Source organism: Alligator sinensis, unplaced genomic scaffold (assembly GCF_000455745.1).
Source record: "Alligator sinensis unplaced genomic scaffold, ASM45574v1 scaffold330_1, whole genome shotgun sequence".
NCBI classification, from domain to species: Eukaryota; Metazoa; Chordata; order Crocodylia; family Alligatoridae; genus Alligator; species Alligator sinensis.
The window spans coordinates 1,445,662-1,460,909 of NW_005842178.1; the positions used below are offsets into that span (position 1 = coordinate 1,445,662).

Consider the following 15,248-nt stretch of genomic DNA (forward strand, 5'->3'; position numbering starts at 1 on the left):
GAAGTTGGCCGTCTTGAAGTCTAGGGCTACCGCCTTGCTGCAGGCCCTTGTCACCCTGCGCTGGATGATGAATTCCAGCAAGCGATGATCGCTATCACCCAGGTGGTCAAGGACCTGGGGGCCCCTTACCCAGATCGTTGCCTGTGGCCAGCACCAGGTCCAACAGGGCATTTCCTCTGGTGGGACTGTGCACCTCCTGGGTTAAGTGGAGGTCCTGTATCTTGGCCAGGAACCTCCTGGATCGGTCCAACCTGGCTGACTGGCCTCCCAGCAGATGTCATGGGTGATCTAAATTACCCCGACAACTACATCTCTTGCCTTAAGTGCCTCTGCAAGCTGGCCCAAAAATTCTCGGTCCAGCTCCTCCCCTTGGTTGGGGGGTCTGTAGTAGACCCCCACCGTTACATCCCTCTCCCCACGACCCCCTTGTATCTTGACCCAAAGCACTTCAGCTTGCTCTTCCTCCGACCCCATTTTGCTGGCAGAGGATGTGAATTGCTCTTTGACATAGAGCACCACACCCCCTCCTTTCCTTCTCTATCCCGCCTGTAGAGCCTATAGCCCCTAATGCTCACTGCCCAGTCATGGGATGAATCCCGCCATGTTTCTGTGATCCCTACTATGTCTGGGTTTGAACTGGCTATTCTGAGGGCGAGTTCCTCCTATTTATTCCCCATACTCCGAGCATTAGTGTAGAGGCACCTGAGGCCTCTACACTATTTGAATTCCCTAGACAAGGGAATTCAAATCTGTCAAGAACTAATATTTAAACCCCACACCTGTAGTACATGCTTCTAAAAAGGATGTTTCTTTCAATTCAGCGTGACCTCTACGAGAGAGAACATGATATACTCTGTTGACTGCCTGCGTGATGATGTGTAAGTACCTGGATGTGGAAACATTTTAATATACAGTATATTTTCTTCAAAATACCCTGGACAAATTGCAGAATTTCATTTTTTTTTTTAAACGGCAGTAAAAGTACTAGTATTTAATGTTATGCCCTTATGAATGACTTATGCCAACCACTAATATTCTGATGCTTTGCTTGATTATATTGTTCTGCAGCATTCATGTGCTCTGTACCGTAAAGTTGGGTTCTTACTAGAGGTGCACCAGTATTATCGGTCCAGTATTGGATCGGCACCAATATAAACAAAATTGTCTACATCAGAGATCGGCCTGAAGCAGACGATAATTTGGCCGATTAAATGCCCGTGCTTGCATGCAGCCGCAGCACAGCAAACAGGCAGCAAGGAGCACAGCCCAGCAGCTTGGAGAACTGCCTGCAGCTGGTAAGTCTGTTGTGGACGGGGAAGGGGGAGGAAACACGTGGGGGAGCAGATCAACACTCCCATGGTGAGGGAGGGAGTGGGGTAGGCGCTGCCCAGCTGGGGTGGGGCATGGGATGAAGTCGCAGCTTGTCCAGCGGGGCATGGGATAGAGGGCCGGCTCCTGCTGCTGCTCGCACCCTGGGCGGGCACGGGGGTGGGGGGCGGTGCTGGGAGAGGGGCTATGGGGGGGGGCCTGTAGCCACCCCATATTTCACCATAGCCCCCCTCCCATAGCCCTTCCCCTCAGTGCTGCCACTGCCCACCCAGAGCTCAGCCCAGCCCAGCCCCTCCCCACATAGATATGGGGACATGCCCCCTCGCATGCACTCCCAGGGTGCGCACAGTGGTGGGAGCCGCTCCCCCACCTTGCACCCCCAGATGAGCTGCAGCTCCATCTTGTACTCCGCCCCAGCTGGGCATCACCTACCCCAACTCCACTCCCTCCCTCACTGGGGCGGGGGTGTTGATCTGCCTCCCCCACATCCCGTTCCTCCCGCTTTCCTTCCGCCACAACCGACTTACCAGCTGCATGCAGCTGTATCGGAAATTGGATCATATCAGCTAATATGCCTCCTTAAAAATCGGCTATCGGTATCAGCCTTCAAAATCTCTATCGGTGCATCCCTAGTTCTTGCTACTCTATTTTACCATTTTCTTTTTTACTTGAAAGAATCTAATACATCCTTTATACCTTTTGTCTCCTTGTGTTTTTAGTGATACAGTAATGGAGTATCTAATTAATGTTACTACAGCTCCTGAGTTCAGGCCTTGGGAAGTAACCGCGCTCCAACCGCAATTAAAGATTGATAAGACAATTGCCTTTCAGAATCTGCAAGTTGGTAGGTACATTTCCTGATCTGTTATGGTGGTTTCACAAGAATTGACTTTTTAAAAAAGTGACCTGCAAACACTAGATTTTTACTCTACTTTAAGTAATTTTACCATTTCAGTTAATTTTCCAGTCTTTTGTTGGAGAAAAGCGGTCATGGATGTAACATGTTACTATAGAATCAGATAGAGGGGGGAAAAGGGGTGAGGTGAATTATACCAGACCTGCCCTAATGCAGGGTGTCTTGTGCCTGCCTCCATATCATCTGTGGCTGGCTGTTCTCAAACGGATCACAGTTCTGGTCCATTATGGCAGTGCCTTCATTTGTTCTTCCCATCTCTTCACATCAGTGTAAGTGGTTAATTTTTCTGTTCAGTAATAATCTGTCTCTTCTGTTTTTAGGTGTTCTTGAAAACTTACATGCTGTAGCTTATCGGAATGCTCTTGCAAATTCCTTGTATTGTCCAGATTATGCAGTTGGGAAAATCACACCTGAACAGGTAGGAATATATCAATTGTAGCTAATGGATAAATAATAAGGTGTGAAGCTCTGTTTTGTTTCTCTTGTAAAAAATGCAGATTGAATTTATTGTGAAAGTTTCCCGAAAGGGAAGTGTGTGTGCTCTTATTACATGTTGTTCAGTCTATTTCTGACATTTAAATTTAGTTACAAGGTGTCATAAAGTCACATGTCTTATCTACTGTGATTCAGAAGCATTTGGAAAAGCTACGTTTGTAGTACATGAATTTATCACAAGAAAAACACTCAACTTATAAAAGCTTTACTGCAGAAGTATGGTACAAAAAGCAACATGCTGCATAGTATGGAGGTTTTGAGGGCTGTGCTGCTGGGTACAGGAGACTGGCAAAGTTATTGCAGGTATCGAGCCCTAACCTGTGACTTTATAGGTTGTTTGTGTATTGTAAGTCACTAAGATTTTTTCAGATAGGTCAGTATAAATCAAATAAATACTGTAGTTCATTAGGATCATCTTCTGAGCCCGCCTTGGATGATTGCCTTACCGGAGTGCTGCCTAGCTCAGTTCTCAGTTATATAGACGCTTATGGATTTAAAACAGCATATGCAGTTTTTGAGTCTAAATTTTAATCAATTTCCCCATTTGACATAAATGTAAGAGTTCCACTGTCATTTGATGGCATGATTATTAAAATTCCTGGTACAAAGTGTGGCATTAGTAGGGTCCTTCTGTCATTGAGGAGAGTGCAAAACAGTGTTCATGGCAGATAATAGCTGCCAGAAGCTTCAACATTTGATGCACTAAAAATTGCAGCATTAGAACAATTGATACAGTTATGTGCAGAATCTGATGTTTGCTACTTCATTTCATTTATGTGGAACTGTTCTGAAATGAACACTTAATTATTGCAGCTTCACCACTTTGTACAGAACAACTTCACAAGTGCACGGATGGCTCTAGTGGGAATAGGTATGTATTAATTTAGCATGTTGTGTATTATGCAGAAAATATATGGAAGAAATCGAACTTCTGCTTTGAAAGTCAAACAGTTAAGTGTCTAACACACCATTGCTTTTTGACTCAAGTTGTTATTCTGCCACTGTAAATTCCATGCAACTCCTTGAAATGAAAATATTGTGTTGCAGGTGTAAGCCAGTCTGACCTAAAACAGGTTGGAGAGCAATTTCTAAATATCAGGGGTGGAGCTGGTTCTTCTCGAGCTAAGGCACAATATCTTGGAGGTAAGGCCAGTATTTGATATTGCTGTCTTAATTACAAACAGAGTATTGGTGTAGGAACTATGAAGGAATTATTATTTTTTTTTTTTTAAATAAAGTCCCAACTGAAATTGCCATGTTGTGCTTGTCACTGCGCAGAAGTTCCTGCTGCAAAGAAATTTCTATGTAATTTAAACAGAAGGCAAAAGAAGAAAACTCTCTCTACAGATGGGACCTAGTAGCAAAACTGGGAGCTCAACTTAAATTTCCAGTCCCTAGTCCAGTGCCTTAATCACAGGATCATCCTTGCATTCTGTTCCATTAAATTAAAAACTCAGGCTTTAGTGTTCTGAGAGTGTGAGAAGCTGAATACAGAGAGCTTTCTGGGAATACTGCAAGTGTTTCTTTCAGAGAAGTCCTACTAACCCAGTCGGGCAGTTCATGCAAAAGCTAAATATTGGTTTATGTCTCTTCAGTGCTGTATCTGATCTAATACTGAGCATTTTTTATCCACAGTGGGTGAATCTACATGTGCACTTTACTGTGGAGTTGACTTTTTAGCTCCAGTTACTGTCTACGCGTGTACCAGTATTAGAGCACAGTAAACTAATTAATTCTGCTGTAAGATCGTACTGTCCCTGACAGGAGTCAAAACTGTAATCAAATGCTCATGTAAATGGTGACTGCAGGAAGCAATTGCACCTGGTCAGCCCAGGCAGCAGGTGGTCAGACCCCTGCCTGCCACCTAGCTACACTGCTCCACACATCCAATTTTTGTGCCCCAGCCAACCTGTCCACTGCTGCCACCCAGAGGCCAGGGTTGAACCCCCTCTCCCCCCAACCTCAAAGTGCTGCTGTCCTGGCTGCACCTGTAAATGCTGTGCTTAGGAACATTTAACTCAGGCATAAACTTTGCTCCAGAATTTATTGCATCTGTTGCATTAATTAAACACAGATGCACCCTGTATTCATTGATTACCTCTGGAAACAGTGCATTTAACTTTTGAGTGAGTAGGTTTTGTGTACAGTTTTTTCCCTTGAAGAAGATGCTCACTGAATTTTGTAGCTTTTGCCATAAGGGAAGTAGAACCATATTCAAACCAGGCACAGACAACATCTCCATTTGAATTTCTCTTTGTGCTTGTGAGTAATTTGAAAACAAGTAAGACTTCCACCTTTCCTATTCTATAAAAATAAAGGGACTAGTTTTCCTTCTCACCAGATTTTGATGTTTGTTGTTTCCTATTACAAGAGCTAATCTTGCAGACACCTAATAAATAATAAATCTATGTTAATGTCTTCTTGGGAATTTTCCTTATGGGAAGTTTGTGAGCAGCAAGCTAGGGGGTAAATTTACAGTGCACTATGTAGTGTCAGTTTTTGCAGCTACTTTGAGTGCATGCAGAATGTGAGGTAGTATACTCCTCTAAAGTTGTAAGCTACTTCTCATAAAGGCATTTTGATGTGCATTATGGGTATCCACAAAGAGTTAGTGTGAGATAGGCAACTCTAAATTTTCACATCCTAACATAGTGCTCAGTAACTTCTTTTTTGGATAAGCTTAATTGCTGGCTAGAAATACCATATTTTATTGCATAAAAAATAAATCACTTTCCTGAAAATCAGCTGGTGGAAATTGGGGTGTGCATTATACTTGAGAAATGTGGATCCCCGCAGGTCCAGAAACTTGGTGGTAGGGGAGTATGGCAGCATTACTTACCACGGCTCTAGGAGCGATGGCAGTTAATGTTGCCACCACCTCCTCACTGCCAAATTTCTGGATCCCTGCTGGATGATGTGGCAAGCAGGGCTTGGTAGCAGGTTCAGAAGGAGGCTCGGCTCCCTACCTGCTTATATTCAGTCAACATATTTTACGTTGTACAAGTCAACGCGTGTAAGTCAACCCCATATTTCTGCTCAAAAAAGTTAGGCTTGTCATAGATGTGTATAAGTCGACCCCACCTCATCACGGGGTTGGCAGGAGGGTGACTGGGTGTGCTGGTAGTAGGAGAAGGCGGCAGGGACATGTGAGGTGCTGGAAGCTCGGATGGGTTTGTGTGAGAGTTGGATCAAGTGTGTCTGAGCTCAGGCAGCACCTGGCCCACTGGCAGCCTGTTTGGCCAGGTCCGGGGGGCACGTCTGCCACAAAGGGAAGAATTGAGCTTCCCTGCTGCTCACGGGCTGCCCAGCCTGGCGGCAGCTTGCCCCCCAGCCTGGGGGCGGAGTGGGCAGGCTCTACCAAAAGCAGGAACATGCCCCTCACTGCTTCTGCCTTCAGCAGGCTCCTGCAGCCTGCAGGAAGCCTGGCATTGCCCAGGAAGGGGCTGCCTTGCCCCATGAGCAGCACGGGGTGTTGAGCAGGGGTGATGGGGAGGCTAGGGGTGTCAGGCAGGGCTGAGTGCTGCCTGGGCTTCCAATGCCTCCCACACTGTCCCCACTGCCTTCTCCTGTCGCCAGCATACCCTGCCACCCTCCTGCTGCCCCCCCCTCCCACCATGCTGCCCATGTGGCAAGACATCCCCTTCCCTGGGGGCGCCAAACCTTTGGCAGAGCCTGCCTGCCTCTCCCACAGCTGGGGGACAAGCCGCTGCCGGGCTGAGCAGCTCCTGAGCTGCAGGGGCGGCCTGGTCCTTCCTTCCATGGTGGTGACGTCCCCTGGACTGTGTGGTGGGGTCCAGCTGAAGTATTGATATGGTATGTAAGTTGAGGTGGAAATTTAAGGGTAAACGTTTTGGTTTCAAACTTCGACTTGTACACCGTGAAATATGGTATTTGCCATACTACGAGGCAAGATCTTTTTTAGGGGTGCATCGATAAGATGGTTTTTTTGGCTGATACTGAACTGATAGCCAATATGCAGCTTGGTGAGCAGCGTCCTACCAGTAAGTCTATTGGGGGAGGGAAGGGGCATGTGGCGGGCAGATTGAGGCCCCCACAGCAAGGGAGAGCGTGGGGCTGGAGCAGGGGTAGGTGCTGCTCAGCCAGGTTGGGGCAGGGCATGGGACAGAGCTGTGGATGGCTCATCCAGGGTTTGTAGGGAGGGGGAGCAGCTCCCTGCCACTGTGCACCCCCCGGGGGTGGGGTAGGCGGGGCAAGTGCCTCCTAGATTTGTGCACGGGGCAAGGCTGGGCTGCTCGCTGTAGGCTCACGGCCGGGGGCTGTGCTGGCCTCTTCCCGGTGGGGGATGGGCTGGAGCTGTGCTCAGGACAGGTGGGGGCAGCACTGGGAGGGGGCGACAGGGTGGCTACAGGGAATTTTCTGCCAAAGCCCACCCCGTACCCACCCCTCCCAGTGTGACCGCCTGCCCCACCCCCATCCACCCTGAGGGCATCACAGCCTGCCCTCACTTTGCACACAAATCCGAGGATCACATGCTCCCTATGCCGCCCCACGGGTGTGCACAGCAGCAGGCAGCTGCCTCGCCCTGGCTGGGCAGTGCCTTCCCCTGCCCCAGCCCCCCACTCCCTCTGCCTCTGTGGGTGCTTCAGTCTGCCCTGCCACACCCCTTTCACCCCTCCCCTCAGCCCCCACAGACTTACCACTGGACACTGCTCTCCAAGCTGTTGGGCTGCATTCCTGGCCTCATGTATGCTGCGGCTGCACACATGTACGCAGCATTTATTAGTGGCATTTATCAGCTACACCGGCCAAAAAAGCCAATTGCCGATGGCGTCAATTTTCCTTTTATCGGTGTCAGTCTGGTATGAACCAATATATCAGTGCATCTCGTAATCCTTTTCTTTCTTCATGCTGCCTTTCAAAAACCAGGTGGGTATTATGTTCTGGGCCATGTTATTGCAATAAAATAATGTGCTCCTCTCCTCCTTGGAGATGAACAGTAGCATCCAATTAACACTGTTGTGTGTTTGATATGCAGTTAGCTTACTTGCAGTATACCTTTGTTTTTATTTCCAGGTGAGATCCGAGAACAAAACGGCAATAGCCTTGTCCATGCTGCTGTAGTGGCAGAAGGAGCTGTTCTTGGGAGTGAAGAAGCAAATGCCTTTACTGTCCTTCAGCATGTCCTAGATCCAGGGCCTCTTATCAAAAGGGGAAGCAATATTACCAGCAAACTATTCCAAGCAGTTGCTAAAGCAACTAACTTACCATTTGATGTGAGTCCAAAAGTGTGTTACAAACTTATATTGCTAAAAAGTTAATGCATTGCGGGAGGGGAAAATGTACAGCACGCTAAAGTCCCCTTGTAACACTGAAAGCCATATTCCAAAAGTAGAATCTACCTTTCTAAATTGCTTTGTCTTGGATGCTGCCTATAACTATTTTCCTGTAGAAGACATTGGGCTATTCTGCCTTGTTATTGAAATGCAATAATTGAAGTTAATTTTGTTTCACAGGCTTCATCATTTAACGTTAATTACTCCGATACTGGACTCTTTGGGATTTATGTCATATCTCAAGCTTCGGCAGCTGGAGAGGTAAATTGCTGATTCAGAGTTGTCAGTTAGATTACTTTGACTTATGCCTCTGATAGAATTTAATGTATTTAACTCTGATTTCGAATGATAGGTTTAATTCTGACACTTTTTAAAATGTATATGGTAATTTTACTAGGATTAAAACACTAACTAAACTGGTTTTCATTTGGAAATGTGTGTTCAATAAATGGCTATACCTATAAAGAGAAGCAGGGAATAGGGCTTACCTTCAACAAAGTACAAGTGAAAAAATGAATTTGCAGCAACAAAATAACTTGAATTATTGAATGTCTGTTTCAAAACTCACATTTATGAAAATTCCATCCATTGGCTGTATCATCTGAAAGAGCTGGATTTGAATCCCCTCTTGAGAAGGAGCTCCTGATCACATTCATTATTAAGGATTTGAAATTTCTATGAAGCCAATACAAGATTTTGAGCAGATTGCAAGCTCTATCCCTGGCCATGCTGGATTGTTGTGTTCAGTGTACAATAACTATTGTATGAGGCTGTCAGTATATGATTGATTGGAAGAATAAGAGAATGTGGCCCAGATGGTCCTTCCCAGACCCCTCTTATCACAGGCAGTTGCATCATATTATCCTGATCAGGCTTCTTAAAAGTAGTTAGGATTGTTGTCACTGCTACTGGCTTTGAAGGCTATTCTAGAATCTCACAGCTTGATGATCAGCAGCCTTCTAATTTTCAGCCTTAACTTACTGAAGAACCTCTCTGTTCTTTGGACAAAAATTCTAGCTTAAATTGGTCTTCTCTCTGTCCCTGCTTTATGCCTCTAAATGTTTTATATATATAAAAAAAAAAAAAATCACTCTTCTCTTTTCCCATTCCCCCCTTAGCGTTTTTTTGTTAGTTTAAAAAAAAAGTTCTTAGTCTCTCTCTTCTCTTGCACCCCCACCTTGAGTTCCCTGATTAAAGCAGAATTTGGCATGACCACATTTTTTTAATACTAAATTTCATCTTGTTGCCATTAATCTTCAAGGTCATCCATTTCTTCCTTTCTGATATTCCAGTATTCCATTGTATTGACTGTGCCTCCCACTTTTGTCTGTATAACTCATTGGTACATTTCTATTTTGTACCTAGTTAATTAATGAAAATATTAAAGTCCTAAGTTCAATCTATGAATAACTCTGTTAACCTTTCTCTACTCTGATAATTCCCCTTTCAACACAGCCCCGTGGCTGGTTTGTGTTTCTTTTTCCCATTAGGTACTTTCTTACTCTAATCTCCTTCATCTTTTATTGAATTTCAGTAAAGCTTTAAAGTCCCGTGGTCTGTATTAAAGGAAAAAAGAAGCGATCAGAGAAAGATATTAGATTAGTTGGACATGTTAAGCTTTTGTTAAGCCCACTGCATTTTGTATAATTTTTCCATTTACCTCCAGGTCCTCGTTTGCTCATTGCTATAAAGCAGCGATTTGCAATATTTTTAGAGTTCTGGCCCCGCTTTTGAATATGGCAGCAGCACTGGTTGAAACCACTCTTGGTGCTGCCTTAACTTACTTCAATGCCTCTCAGCCATGTGCAGTTGCCTCTAGACAAAACTACCTTGCATACCTGCAGAGGCAGCATGAAAAGGGCATTGGCACATGCACAATCCCTTCCTACATTAGGGCTCTCCAATTGGTTTAAAGCAGGCAGGAACTAGCTCAGACTGTAACTCTTCTTTATCCAGCTCCCTTCCCCCTTCCCAACCCATGCTCTTCCCGGACTGAAGAATTCCAGGTAATCTAAACCCTTCCTGTTCCATGGCCCTCTGTTTCTGGGAGGAACATTGGCAGGGGGAGGGGTGGGCACAGACCAAGAACAGCTACAGCTTAAGCCAGCTGCTGCCTCCTTTAGGTGAATCAGAGAGCCCTAATGTATCATGAGTGCACATGGGGAAGTTTTTCAATAGGTGCTGCTTTGGGAGCGCCTGTCTTAAAATCACCGAAGTGGGTTTCATGGTTCTCTCTGGTGCTACAGCAACCCTGTTAGGAACCACTGCTCTAAAGTCTTGCATATCCATTGTACCAGACCAACAGGCTTGTAGTTGTACTGATCACTTCTCTTAAATATTTTACTGGTCTGTTTTTAAATATGGTAAGTGAAACAAGCAGCCTTTAAAACAAATGTCTCTCCCTTCCTCCCTCTTTCTTACTCACTAAGGGTCAAGCTGCTACTGCAAAATATAATTTTTTTTTCCCACCCCCTGCCCAGGTCATAAAGGCTGCAATGGATCAGGTAAAGGCAATTGCTCAGGGAAACATCACAGAGGAAGATGTCCAAAGGGCTAAGTAAGTTGATGGAAAAAAAGTGTCTAATGAATACCAGTTTGCTTTTCATTAGAGTTTTATAATACTGTCTGCTGCTATGTTAATAACAAAGCAAAAGTTACAGCTGCAGAGCTGTACAACATAACTGCCTAGGTAAAGATTCTCTGTAAGATGCCCTAGTCTAGTTATTTGTTTAGGAATGGGGATTTCATGCCACTCCTGCTGACTTATTTTCTTTTATAGTAATACTGGTATACAGGTTTCCCTTGCCAATCACGGGAATTAGGTGCCTGAAAGTTCCCGTGGTTGGCAAAACTGGCAGGGCTGGGGGAGCAGATGCTGTGGGTGGGGGGTGAGGGGCACCAGCAAGGCCAGGGGTGGGGTGGGGGGTGAGAGGCACGAGCAGGGACAGGGAGCTGTAGGGGGTATCTTCTGACTGTACCCTTTCCCTTCTCTGAAGCGTGGGTACTCAAAACTGGTTGGTGAGGGAAACCTGTAATTACAAAATTGCACTATATGCTTTCCTGTAGAAACTCCTTAAGATTCTTTTAGAACAGAGCTCTTACTAATAACTATTTCTGTACTAAAAATAAAAAATGACAGTCATCAGAAGAAGCTGTAGTCTAAGCACATCAAGTAATAGTAAGGAAACATTATTCAATTAGAATCACAAATGGTGATATTTAGTTAATACCCTTCAGGATAAGACTGCAGTGAATCCCCAGCCTGTAATATTTAGCAAATGCTTGGTATTATACATCCTCAAACCACTGTAATAATGAAACCATGCAAGTGGTTATTTATAATGACTTGAAAATATGAAGTACTAAACTGTAGTGGTATTGCATTATCCACAAGGTCTAAGTATGATGTCCTCGGAGTCCTGTTGGGTAAGATTGCTTTGCTGTTAAGAAGTGGCAAATACAAAGTTTTGATTCTCAGGCCTGTAGACCTAATTAGCCAATTAAGAATTAATATACAGGGACTTGAAGTTGGAATAATATTTAAAGTGCATTTAAGCTCTGAAATTGTACTTTAGGCGCCTCTTCTTCAAGTAGTCCCAGTCGATCTCAAAACAATAAAACTACTATTGCCATTCTTGGATACATTAAACATTTATTGTAGTGTCAATTTTGTTTAATTCCTGTTACATGATAACATTCAAAACATGATATATTATTATATCTTTGTCATAAACTGTAGGCAGGTCTTAAATCTTCTAATTGTTTTGCTTGCAGTGCTCAAGACTGTTTCCTAATACTAGGGAAGTATATATTTCATTTCTCTTGGTTTTCTTGTAGGAGTGTTTTCTTTTTCTTCCGAAGTCCCTTGCTGTAATGAGAGAGCCACAATTACTATGTGATGCAAATTTCAGTTTCTAGTGTAGTCTAACATTTAGCTAATGTGACCTGTGTAGCACAGGTCACCAATTTCAGTTGTTTCTATTTTACAATTAAAAAAATAAAACAGTAGAAGATAATAGCATAGACTAAACTAGATTCTCATATCAATAGCTATAAGTACCTGCTCTAAGCAAATAAAGGACAATGAGGTAACAAGTGCAGCATTTAGCAAGCTTTATGACAAAGCATTAAATTGTTATACCAAAAATGTAACATTGTTAAGACTTTGCCATAAAACAAGTACAAGATATGAACGTTTCTGCATACATCTGTTGTGAGTGAGACTTCCTAATTAGAGGTTTTTGATATGAGGCTTAAAACAAATTGCCACAGTTGAACTTGAATATTCCTGCATAGAACAGATCAAATAGTTACATGTGGCTACTTGTTTGGAAATAGCTAGCAAAGGGCTCTATCTTAAGCTGACAACTGCTAGCTAGAGGCTAATACACAATTTTTGTGGTAATGCACAGAGTGCAGCAGTGAGGTACAAGGGGCAAAGGCTTGATGAGAAACTAACCTCTGATGCCCAACTGCTGGAAAAAGGGCAGTATGCTGTGATTTCTGCTTTGGGTACTGCATGTGGGCTCTTTCCTGTGTCTTCTGCTCTTTAATGGGGTGTTGATGGTTTTAAAAAGGGTTTCAGAGCTTTCTAACTGGTAGATAGGGCTTTTGATTTTGAAGGAGTGAAAGAGCCTCTCCTACCTCTTCCTAGACTTTTGTCCAGTTTTAGTGCCTCTTGCTGAGGCTTCTACATTTGCAAATGAGACCTTGAATTTCAGCATAGTAAGACTTCTGAACTCTTTGGTAAGGAACAAGGAACTCAGCTTCAGAACTTTAGGGCATCAGAAGCAACTGTTCAGGAAAAGCAAGTCTGAGGTGTACACTGCACAAAAATACACAGACCAAGTGAGGGTTTCCTGAGTGGTTACATACTGGGTAACACCAGAAGACCAATTGATTTGATTATTTTCAATTTTTTTTGGCAGAAACCAGGCAAAAGCCACATATTTGTTGTCACTTGAGACCACAGATGGGTTGCTGAATGAAATTGGCTTGGAGGCATTGATATTTGGTACGCACACATCACCAGCTGGTGTAACTCAAAAGATTGACTCTGTAGCCACTGCTGATATTGTGACTGTAAGTAAATGTGTCCCTATAAAAATGACTACAAAGTAGTATATAAGCTTTACTGTACAAAAACAGACTGCCATTGCTACATACCTAAATTAAGACTGTTATATATTATACCTCTCAGGATGGGAATGACATGGCATTCCATCCCTACTGGCTGAATGTAATACTGATACAGTTTAAAAATGCACATACAGAACATGGTTCTACCGGATTTACAAATCTCTGCTAGATAGATATTTTAAATCATATCACCTTAGTTTACTGATAGTAGCTTGTCACTTGTCAGGGATCATTTAGTCAGGAATGAGTTTGCTTTGAGCAGGGGGCTGGACTAGATGACCTTGTGAAGTCGTTTCCAGACCAATTTTCCTATGATTCTATGACTGTACTGGAAAACCAGTGAGCATACTCTATCTTGCTTTAATCACTTGGCTGTTTTGGCACACTTACTTACCTAATGATGGTAGCCTCTAAACTGCCCAAGTAAGGATTTGCCGAATTCAAATTATTGTTCAAAAAATGAACAGGTTTTGCTGTTTCACTGAGAGGTTGAGATACAAATACTGTTGGTTAGTTATCTTATTTTTGTTTCTTTAAATGAGCACAGTTCCTCTAGAAATTCAGGAAACCCTCGTCATTCGCAGGTTTGGCATTCACCGTTTCAAAGATTCGTGAATGCCAAACTCATATTTGAAATACACTTTAAACACTTACCAGAGCTCCTTGAGGCTCTGCACTTGCTGCTGTTGGACTCCTGCTGCCAGAGCCGTGCCCCCAGACACCAGGGTCACCGTGTTCGTGAACGCAGTGCCTTATTCACAGATTTTGCCATTCGTGGGGGATACAAGAATGTATCCCCCGCAAATGGCAAGAGTCGCCTGTACACACACACACACACACACACACACACACACACACACACACACACACACACACACACACACACACACACACACACACACACTCTCTGTGTTCCCAGAAGCAACTATTCACATATATTACAGTGATGTTGAGAGACTTCATCTTAGATCAGGGACGCTAGGGGGCAGCATTGTACCTCGCACTGAATAAACATGCAGCAAGAGATGTGAGCTTTTAGCTTAAATTGGGGGATGGCAACCTGCCCAGAGAGCCTTTGATCAGGCCCATAAAGCTGTAGCTTTGGCAGCAGTGGGACTCTTTCTGTGCGGCACCATAGTTGCCTGTGTGGGCCTCTTGCAAAGGGGGAGTTGTGTCTGTCCATACGCACCGCAGTTGACTGGCATAAACTCTAGCAAGCTGAACAGTGGGGAGAAGTGGTAGCAGTGGCCAAGACATTGTGCCAGTCTGCATCTAACCTGAGTTGGGTCATTCTGGCCCCACTGCCAGAAGATGTTGCCAGCCCCTGGCTTAAATGGACAGGCCAGGGTAAAATAAGGTTAAGAGATGTGAGGCATAGAGCAGTGGTCTCGCACGATGCTGGTGGCCTTTCTGAGAATATAACCCACTTAGCTTGATGCTCACACCTGTGTCAAATCCATCAACCTTCCTGTTTCCTGTTTTTCTGACAAGAATAGCAAATATCTTTTATCAGTTGCATGTATATCCATATTGGGAAGTTGGACAAATGGACTCTGACTTGCTTTAGAAGCATTCTGTTGATCCGCCACACTGGGACAGTTATGACCACCTAATATAAATTTTGTCCTGATGCCATGATGTAATCAGCAGTAATTACACTTGGAGCTAGGACTCTGAAATAAGTCAAGTATGTCTATTCAGCTTACTATAACTGAAGTGTGGGGAACTGTTGTTCATATTTTCCATCTTTCTGATTTTCAGGCTGCAAAGAAGTATGTTAATGGGAAGAAATCAATGGCAGCTACTGGAGATTTGGGAAGTACCCCTTTTCTTGATGAGTTGTAGAATGAAACAGAATTGGAAGGCAGATTCCAAATGGACCTCTACTATCAGTCGGTTATATTCTATATCAACTACCAAACCTGTTATATATGAATTCAGATGTCTCAAAACATTAATCTGATTACTTGTGGGCTTGCACATATTGAATTAAATGCTGAATTCATACACTTTTGTATACTGTTTTTTTTTCTCCTAAAGAATAGGGTATGTTCTGCACATTCAGTATAATTAAC

The 15,248-nt window shown here is 43.9% G+C and overlaps 1 protein-coding gene across 1 annotated transcript in view; it reads left to right on the forward strand.

The window, feature by feature from the left end:
• The window catches only part of LOC102382486 (cytochrome b-c1 complex subunit 2, mitochondrial), a 23,665-nt gene extending 8,483 nt beyond the window's left edge, over positions 1–15,182 (forward strand). Inside the window, exons 5-14 of the mRNA XM_006026113.3 lie at positions 822–878; positions 2,049–2,173; positions 2,566–2,663; positions 3,554–3,611; positions 3,788–3,883; positions 7,775–7,974; positions 8,215–8,295; positions 10,515–10,591; positions 12,963–13,116; positions 14,935–15,182. Of these exons, the coding sequence (XP_006026175.1) occupies positions 822–878; positions 2,049–2,173; positions 2,566–2,663; positions 3,554–3,611; positions 3,788–3,883; positions 7,775–7,974; positions 8,215–8,295; positions 10,515–10,591; positions 12,963–13,116; positions 14,935–15,018 (1,030 nt within the window). The 3' untranslated portion in view covers positions 15,019–15,182. The remainder of the gene's footprint in view (positions 1–821; positions 879–2,048; positions 2,174–2,565; positions 2,664–3,553; positions 3,612–3,787; positions 3,884–7,774; positions 7,975–8,214; positions 8,296–10,514; positions 10,592–12,962; positions 13,117–14,934) is intronic.
• Positions 15,183–15,248: the final 66 nt, after the last annotated feature.